Source organism: Limulus polyphemus, unplaced genomic scaffold (genome assembly GCF_000517525.1).
Source record: "Limulus polyphemus unplaced genomic scaffold, Limulus_polyphemus-2.1.2 Scaffold4759, whole genome shotgun sequence".
NCBI lineage: Eukaryota > Metazoa > Arthropoda > Merostomata > Xiphosura > Limulidae > Limulus > Limulus polyphemus.
The window spans coordinates 62,458-72,887 of record NW_013670369.1 but is presented as its reverse complement, the minus strand read 5'-3'; the positions used below and the strand labels follow the sequence as shown (position 1 = coordinate 72,887).

General features: G+C 30.5%; 1 protein-coding gene across 1 annotated transcript in view; it reads left to right on the top strand.

Annotated features, from left to right (window-relative positions):
- The first annotated feature begins 251 nt into the window (after nt 1-251).
- Nucleotides 252-10,430, top strand: part of LOC106471649 (oxysterol-binding protein-related protein 2-like) — a 26,053-nt gene continuing 15,874 nt past the window's right edge. Inside the window, exons 1-4 of the mRNA XM_013932264.2 lie at nt 252-841; nt 1,160-1,250; nt 3,405-3,480; nt 8,587-8,721. Coding sequence (XP_013787718.1) covers nt 694-841; nt 1,160-1,250; nt 3,405-3,480; nt 8,587-8,721 — 450 coding nt within the window. The 5' untranslated portion in view covers nt 252-693. The remainder of the gene's footprint in view (nt 842-1,159; nt 1,251-3,404; nt 3,481-8,586; nt 8,722-10,430) is intronic.

Below are 10,430 nucleotides of genomic sequence, written 5' to 3'. Positions count from 1 at the left end.
AGCCCCCCAGTGGCACGGCGGCATGTCTGAGGACTTAAAGCGCTAGCAACCGAGTTTCGATACCCGTGATGAGCACAGCACATATAGTCCACTGTGTAGCTTTGTGCTTAACTACAAACAAACTTACCGGGGATATATTTACAAAATTTTGAGGTAAAGAAATTATACACATATAACATTTATCTTCAAAAGAGGGCGTTAAGTTCTAGTCACTCAGAAGTAATATTATCATTCAAAGTAGATGTATAATGTATTTGTAGGAGTAGCATAATTGTGCAACATTCTGCTGTTGTTGATTGCTGTAATTAATGTAAATCATGTTGTTCATTTAATATTTGATTAATATGTATGTCCTTATTTTGCCCAAGAGTGTCATTTTAGGGCGGTTGAATAACTAGGCATTTAATGATTTATAGTATTACTAATACTAATATTATAAAGTTGGTACTTAAAGTCTTAAGTTAAACTAGTTAGTTAACCCAAAATTGGCATAAATTTATTTAATATTATAAAGACTAAAGTTTTAAGTTACCACTGACACTACATCAACTGTTATGTGTTAATCGTACCGTTACAAGTTACCGTAACACATAATAGTGTTAAGACTTTTAAGTTTTATCAAATTTGGTAATTTTACAGCAACCTACAGTTTTGTTCTTGACTTTCACTTTCTAGTAGATTAAATTTATAGCAATGTTAGCTTCCATTGTCGAATACATTAACTCGAAGGTTTTTTGTAATTCGTCTGAGTCGGAAAATGAAATGCCAGAAAATGATGTTGACACTGACAATGAAGAGAAAAGGCAGAGAGTTAGTCGAAAAGTAGAAGATTTTGAAACAGGTAGGGTTTATTTTCAACTTTAATAATGTAAAGAACATAATATCAAGTAAAGTGTTACTGTTAGGATAACAGTTTAATGTGATGTGTTTGAATTAATTTGTGCACCTTGACTCTTAAGTTATGATAATAACATTTACTGGTGATCAAAACTTCAAAAGATAGCATAGGATGAAAGTAAATATGTGAATTTTACTATTTTTAACTACTACGCAGAGTACTTGTTATAAAAATTTAAGTAACCTAATTTTCTAAAATAATTAACTCAATAAGATCAGTTAGTAACCTGATTGCTATAAATGAGTCTTGTTTGATTTAAAGGAGAGGCAAATGGAAAAATTACATCTAAAGCAGTGACAGAAAAAGTGGGTACAGTTTCTTCTGAAGTTTTCACATCACCCAAATGGGTAAGGTAAGTGAAATGACTGACAAGGTAACTAAAGCCACAATGTTTTCACAAGACTAAAAAATGTCATAAAAGTGGGTATAACATATGGAAAATAAAGGACCATTTGGCCCTTCAAGGTTGTTTTTGTGCACATACCCTGGACAAAAAGGAAAGAATAAGTTCAAGTTTTAAACCCACCATTTAAACTCTCAAGGTGCTGGCCTTGACTACTGCCTATGGCAACTCCTTGTATAAGCTAATCACCCTGTTAGAAAAATAAAACTGTCTTAACAGTTAACTGGAGCCTAGCCTGTCTTTTGTAAATCTTAAACTTGTGTTCTTTTTAGTAATTTTGTTAGTTACTAGTTATGAAACATGTTAGTTCACCTGTCATTCACTATTGCTTGTGAGGAAGCAAGACTTGTTTCTTAATTCCCACTTTCATCACTTTTAAACTTTTTTTTACATCATGAAGCTTACAATCTTTGGAAATGGTATTGTTTCTTTATGAGTGGAAAATTTAAATTCATAATGAGTTACTTGATAAATGACTAATGTGGAAGAGACTGTGGTGTTATTAATTGTAGCAATAAACCCTAAAAGTTAGACTTGTTATATTAATGAATGAATCCATTGTCTTCAAGTTACAGCTTAAAGAAATCAGAAAATTTTATCCAAATAATTTCCTGGATAACCTTTTAAGTCTCAATCGTATCACCTCCTAACCTTCTTTTTTTGAGTGAAAATAATTTAATAGATCTTAACCTATCCTTACAAGACAGCTCTTCTGTTCCCAGAAGTATCCCAGTGGCACAGCAGTATGTCTGCGGACTTACATCGACAGAAACCGGGTTTCGATACTCGTAGTGGGCAGAGCACAGATAGCCCATTGTGCAGTTTTGTGCTTAATTACAACCAACCATCTGTTCCCAGAAGTATTCTTGTAGTTTCTTTAGAATCCTTTCTGATAAATCAAATTAATTTTTTAGATAAAGAGATCAAAACCATACGCAATATTACAAATGATGACTAATGTGATTAGTATATACAGAGAATTATCTTGTTTGATTTGTAATCAATATGTTATAAACACAATTTAATTGTTTATGCCACTTGAAACACCAGCACATCATCATCATCTCTCTTGTGCCTTGGTAGTTATAATGATAAAATCCTGATGAAGTCATAAGGAAAAATATTGAGCAGTAAAGAAAGTTTTTTTAATGGAGTTGTTGTGAAGTAATGACAGAATATGCTCCATAGAATACTCTAGTTAGCATTTCAGAGAATCAAGAATACAAATACTACAAATATATTAAATTTCACAGATTTCAAGGGTATTTTCAGTATCACAATTTATGTTGTACACTGGAGGGTGAAAACATGGGACTGGGAAAATTCCATCACAAAAGAAATCAGTCAACACTTATGCAAACTTTTTTTGTTCCTAGGAAATGAACAGAGGATCCATATTTTCTTTTTAAAAGACTTATTTCGTAAATTGTTGATCAGTATTTTGTCCTAGTGAAAACTGGCTTGTACAAGTTGTTTCCATATTTTGTGAAATGACCATTTTGTATGTCAACTGGTCTGTAATTTTGATTATTGGAACATAAGTTACGGTGGCAAAAGTTCAATGTTTATTGATCATTGTGGCAGTAAATTATGTGAATATTTAGAGCCCTAAATTGGCCTACAAGTACCAGAGAGCACATAGGCCCCTGCTTGATTCTTAGGTTAGCCCCAAGATTTTATCAAGTTTATGAGCTGGGATCTAGGACTAGCTAAAATTTCATTTGCTGTTGTCACCCTGATTAATAATTTGTTATCGAATAGTTTTCAAGTTAGATGTATTGTAATTAAACATATTGATAAATACATCAATATTTAGGCAAGAAAAGCATACTTTTAGATGCTCACAAATAATTTGATATATATATGTGTGTGTGTGTGTGTGTGTGCCTAATTTCTCCTATTAGTGGATCCTTAGAAAAATTTTATAAATTACTAGAGCATTTTTTTCTTCTGGATCAGAAGATTTCAATATTAGTAAGATAACATTCACAGATTGTGTAAGAATAAAACATAAATACATTGTAGTTCATTGTGTTAATAGCTTAAGTAGATTTAATAACGTTTCATTGCTGTTTTTATTTAGTTCACATACATTTCCTTTAGAACAAGTCTACCAGTTCCTATGATCCCAAGAGCAGAAATCAGTGTGTGGAGCATATTGAAACAATGTATAGGAAAGGTAAGCCTTTTGGATTATTCAACAAAAATTTTTTTTTTCAGTAGCATATTATTTTGTGGATTATTCTTTGTAATTGTGGTCTGAGTCCAACCAGTACATTGTGGCTTTCATTGTTGGTATATTGGTTTGATTTACAGAACCACAGGTCAATCTCTGAACAGAAAATGTTAGTGATTGAAAATTGCATTGAATATTTTAATAGCTTGTAGCATGAAGCTGATGAAGTGCATTGGTGTTAAAAAAATCAGTCTGAAAAAAAGGTGATGATTGTATATACGTTCAATTAGTGAACTAGCCAATGTTAAGATATGGTTTAGGCTTACCAGTTTGGCAATTATTATGAAATTGCTTATATTTTCATGTACAGTTTGAGGAAATTAGAGCAAAAGTAACCATAGCTGGGAACATTATTCTTTTAGATAGATTATTTTAATACCTTAAAAAAACAGAATTGTTAGTTTTGTTCAGTGCAAAAATTTATAAATGTGCAAATATGAGTTGATTCAAATACATATATTGCTCAATAAAGATTTTATATTTGAAGCGTATGTCAGTCCTGAAACAAACCACATTAAAGTCTCGTACCTCAAATGAATTAAAACATTTAATTTATTTGACAGCATGCATTCCTTAAGCTTATAACTAAGCACTGTTTGGTTCATTGAACTGACCCTAGTATCTTGAAGCTATACTTATACTAGAACTCAAATTTAGTGCATCTACACAAAATTTAGCAAGTTTTTAGTAAACATTACAAGTCTGTTGGACAAAAAAATAATCATGTTTTTTAATAAAGTATTTTTACTTAAGATTTGTCTGTGAATTTATAAAGCCTTTATTGGGTCAGTCTGAGTGAAAGATGATTTTCATGTTAAGAATTAAAATACTTATTTTTATCATGCAGTTTTCATATTCCATTTACATAACCTCTAGAACCTCCTAAATTAATATCAAAGGTTTTTTGGTAAGACTTAAACATAATATTTTACCTTATTTTCTCTACCTTAACACTAACTTTAGTGAAATCATCAGTATACAGTAAAATGAAAAGTTGAAAAATATGAATTCATAATTGACTTAATATTTTCAAGTTAATTATCTTCATAATTTCCATAGTTAACCTTTTCGCATCTGTTTTGTTTTAATTCTGTGGTTCTGTTGTCTAAATTTGTACCACAGGAGTATTTTATCACTCTGTTAAAAATACAAAACTCACAGTAGGAGCCCATTAGCTGTTTCTCATTGTACAGGAATTTTGCATTTGCTGACATAATTGCGCTAGACATTATGTTTTTCTCACCAAGTTGGTTGTCAAAGAAAACATTCATGTAGCTTTCAAGTATGAATTCTTTAGCACAAAATTTATCCTTCACTAGAATAGGAAGTTACAATACTACTGTAATTTTTCTGGCTTTTTGAGTAATCTATAAATAAGTTAAAAATCTAACATATTATTGGTACAATAAACACATTTGTGGGAAAAAATTCCCAAACACAAAAAAGTGAATAAAATTAGAAATAAAAAGCTGAAGAAGGCTAGAAAAGAAATAGTAGAGTAGTTACAAAGCTACATTACTTGAATGATATGAATATTTTCCAGTTGTATGTATATGTAGTGTATGATTTAGTCATGTATACAGTATTCCTTGACTGTTGCATATGTGTCTAAATCATGGATGTTGCTTGACTGGCATTATAAATACTAAACATTACTAAATAATAGATACTCGCTGTTGCAAAAAAATGACATGTTTGAACCCGCTACTGATTTGTATAGAAATATTGTATATTGATATTAACTTCTCATCAGAGTAAGCTATCTACTTAAAGAAAAACTGAAGTAAGTATATTTATGTTAATACTTATTTAACAGATTTGAATGCATTTTTTAATCAGTTGAGTACTCATGCTGTTAGTTTTTGGCCATAATCCCATAAGTAAAATAGAATTAGAATTAATTATCCCTTACATATAACATTATGCATGACTCATTACAAAGTGTTTTTTGTTTATTATAGGAAGTTCGAAATGCTTACGCTGAAAAGCTTATAAATTATGCTATATTAAAAATAATGGCAAGAAGAAAAAAATGACAATACTCTATAGAGATAATGCTTAGAGGGTTAATATCTACTGTTATGGTTCTAACATTGTACTTAGTTCCAAGTTGTATGTCTTTCTAATGTACCATAAATACTCCCCTTTTTTTTAATAGTTCATTAAAATGTTTTGGACAAGTGTAGCTTTGTATATTTAAGTTAACCTTTTACTTATGAACCAGATAAATTATCAGGACATAGTACATTTTAGTGTCAGGTCACGTAGTTTTGCTAGACATCAAACATTCTAGACTGCTACAGCAAATGTAATGAATAATTAAATAACAGACATTTTACGTAAAAGGAATTATTTAAAAATATTAAATATATTTAATCCCTAACAAGAAGAACAATCTGATATAACTTTTAGATTTAGGTACACAACAATACTTTTTATAGGCAGCTGTATCATTTTAAAAACTTTTTAATTGTACAGGAAGAGCTAGAAACTATTCAATATCAATAGATAATTGTTCTAATTTATAAAACTATCCAATGAGAAAGATTGAAAAAAAAAATTTAAATTTAAAATTGGAGAAGAATCTGCATGTAATTTTAATGTTTATAGTTTTTATTAAATTTATAATTAGTTGTTAATAAATAAAAAGTAACCTTGCTGTAGATGTGACTTTGCACTACTTAACTTTCTGTGCACAGGCTCAGTCATTTTGACTGACTTTGTAACCACTACATAACCATGAAACTATACATACTATAACTTTTAATGTAGTGTCTTTTAAATTTTGGTAAGCTTTTACTTCACATTATAAGGATGTTTTATTTAAAAAAAAATTTTTTTTGATAAAGTATTCCTGCTAAAGACTTTAAACCTTTACTGAGTCAGTCCAAGTGCAAGGTTATTTTCATGTTAATATTAAAAATACTTTTTTTCATGTTACAGTTTCTGAATTTCATTTGCATAACTTATAGAACATCCTAAAACTGTTATTTTTTCTAACCCAACACTAACTTATTCACCTTGGTCAATTTGACCTTGTAAACTCTACATAACACAGAAAATATGAAATAATTCTAAATTAAATTTTTTTTCTAGAATATCTGCACATTATAAACGACAACCTGAGGTACTCATCCTTTGTCTGGGTGGATGCTATGTTAAATTACACAAAAATCCTTACTTTTGTACAATTTATGTGTAACATAACATATTATTACAGTATTCATTATTACCTCACCAGAAGTTTTGTATAGGCTTTAAGAACACAATATATAAATACTTAAAACATGGTATACAATGTGTGATGGTCAGGGTGTCTTTGCAAGAAGAAGTAGTGAGCAAAGTAGTGGTGGTATGGGTGCTTTCTGTTGCCCGCTTTCAACTCCCAACCAACTCTTAATGTCCTTCCACAGTGTTTTACATGATTAATTAATAAGTGGTCATTGGCCGCAAAAGGATTTTACGGGCTGGAGTTGAAAGTTCACGGGTCAAAGTAGGAAGTTGGTATAACTCAAAAATGGCTTTTCATGTCAGCCTTATGGTGGCTGTTGGAGTATAAGCTTCAGCATAGTTTATGTATTATTGCAATAGTGGCAACCTTTTTTTTTATTGCATTCTTCCATAGAGAGTGCTAGTGCACTCTCTGAGATATGTAAGATGTTTGTGTGCCTTCCCCCACACTCTGTGTGTGTGTGTGTTGTTGTTTTATTGAAAATGTAATAATTTTTTTTGTGTGAGGATGTAGCTCCATCTATGTCAAAGATAATTAATGCTCAATAACAGCACAAATGATGGAGGGGGTTGTGAACCACCATTAACATGCACCTTGTTCCAAACTATCATCTCCCAAAGTTTGGTTGAGATTGGCCCAGCAATGTAGGAGTAGTTAGATAACAGGAAACAGACAGACACACACACAGATTTTTTTGTGCTTTATATATAGAGGTAATTACAAACTTTATTTTTTATAGCCAAAGCTAATAGATTTTTTCATTAAGTTTTATTTTCTTATGGTTCCATTTAGACCATTTCAGAGTATAGCAATAGCTTTTTTATTATGCTGGACAGCTTTGTGTAAACGAACAATTGTATTATCAGCATGCACACTTGAATTGCACAAGCATGCCTTGTGCCACTAGGCATGTAGTACGGAGTATTTTGTTCATTTAATTTCGTTTAAGCATTCTTGTCTAAGCTAATAGCCCATTGTGTAGCTTTGTGCTTAATTACAAACAAACTAAGCTAATAAGTTTCTAATTTTTGTATTTTAGTTAATTTTATAACAATGAATAAAAACATATACATAAAAATCAAGAAATTTAGTACTTGCATATGAATTTTTCTTTTTTTTTCAAGCTGCTTCTTGCATTTATTCCCATTGTGGTATGATAGAAGTCATACCAACCTCTAGGCAAAACTTTTAGTAAAAATAGGATGGTCTCAGGAAGTTAAAAAATTCAAATATGCAGTTTAGAATACAAAATATTTCCATGAATATAAAATAGAACATCCTAAAATTAATCTAATCTTCCTGGTGTTCCAAATAAGCATTCTGTTTATTGCCCGTATCTCTGTATAGCAAAAACTTCATTGCTACAAGTTGACTGGTTAGCTTGTGGATACTTATAATATAATTGTGAAATTCCACAGAAAGGTGGAAGTTATATAAGGGTAGAAGAAAATCTAGAATGGGCCATTTGGATTTAAAAAAAGTGTCCAGTGATACAAAGAAGAGAAGATTGAGAAGTTATTTAAATATTACCTTTTGAAACTAAGTCCTTAAAACTTATATACTTTACTATCAGTTCTTAAGCTTACGCTGTTTCTGTCTCATTGTGGAGTGCCTTGTATCTCTGGGATGTTACAATACTTAGTTGGTATATCATTTCCATTCACATGAAATCAAACGTTGGGAAGGATATGTGTTAAATATCACATACTTCATGGTTGTTACAAGATTAATTTACAGTGTTTAATTATAAATATTTCTGAATTGTTTTGAAAATATTGTGCTTGAATAAATAGTGGATATTTGTGTGATTGTCACAGGAGCTGTCCAAGATCACCATGCCTGTGGTGTTCAACGAACCTCTAAGTTTTTTGCAACGGCTGACCGAGTATATGGAATATAGTATTTTACTGAAGCAAGCAGATGAGTGTGATAACCCAGTGGACAGGATAGAAGTAAGCATCATAAACAGTTGACTTTTCCTATATTCTAGATGGTTTATTACCAAACTCAATACACAAATATGGGATGTCTTTTTGTGTGAAATATACGATGTTCTTCAACTGCTGGTGTACATTCAACTTCTACAAGTAAACACTATTACGGTTTTTGTGAGTTTGCCTTATGTAATGATCATGTTCCATACCTAAACTCCTTGATATTGCTAGATTTCTTAATATAATACCCAAACTTCAAACCTACAGAATAACTGTATATTGTTTTACAAATAGGCCTCGTATGATGCCAAATTAGCATGACCAGAACAATCTGACTTGTATTTTTCTTTGAGCTCCATAACTATAACACATATATATATAATTTGACTAGCATTATTGTTTGCTTGTAATTAGCAGTAATGTAAGTTGCTGTTTTGGTAAGAGTTCCATATGGCACCCCCACTCAATTTAAAAAAAAATTCATCAAAGTAATATTTATGTATTAATAAATCATATTAATAGTATGATCTGATAATTTTAATACATTATTATACCACTTACTTCATTAATTAGATGTACAATCTTCTTGGGAATAAACTTTACAAATGTCTTGTATAAAGGCATCAAAAAGGCTACTTTTATCAGAATATAATTCTACAATTTTTGGGTGGGGGTGCCATATGGAACTCTTTCCGCTAATTTTATCTTTTCATTGTGTAATTTTTATCAGATACTTTACTTTTCCACCTTTGTATTCATCATGATCATCTAAAATTGTGATATCGAAGTATATTGATTGTTATTTTTATTGATTGCCCTTCAGCTGAGACATTGGACTTTGTACATGTTTGGTAACTATTATGTTCAAGTTCTGCACAATGTAATCTACAAAAGTGTCATATTTTCCCCTAATTTTATCTGTTCTTAATCTATCACAGGATTTTTTTTACAATTAAAAAAACTATTGAATCTAGATAGGCTGTTTGATAGTTTCTATTTTATCTCATTTATGCAGTTTTATTTTCAGTTCTAACAGTTTTAATAATTGTTGCTCCTCCAGTTGCAGAAAAGAGTAAAACTAAAGTTACTATCATTAGAAATGTTTCATAATTATCGTTATATGTAGTGAATACTTCTTTTTTTTTTTACTTAATTGTATTTTTCATTGATGTAAAACAATAATTTTTTTTCAAGAAAATAATAACAACCACTCATTATTGTAATTATCTTCAATATCTTGCTAAACAAAGGACATGAAACAACACTGATAAATATCTTATTAAATTATGCAATGTTCAATCATCTCTATCTAAAACAGCCAAAACCAAGATTACCCACAAATTTAACTTAATATTTACTTGTAAAATGATATCTTGTCCCAACCATAATTTTAACTGTTTTATTACCTGTGAGAACTGAATTTAGATACAGTCATGTTTCAGGTTAACAACTTACTAGAGACAACCAGGTCTTGATTATCCACAATCCAGTTTAACTGTTTTATTACCTGTGAGAACTGAGTTTAGATGCAGTCATGTTTCAGGTTAACAACTTACTAGAGACAACCAGGTCTTGATTATCCACAATCCAGTTTAACTGTTTTATTACCTGTGAGAACTGAGTTTAGATGCAGTCATGTTTCAGGTTAACAACTTACTAGAGACAACCAGGTCTTGATTATCCACAATCCAGTTTAACTATTCTAAACTCAGTTCTCACAGGTAATT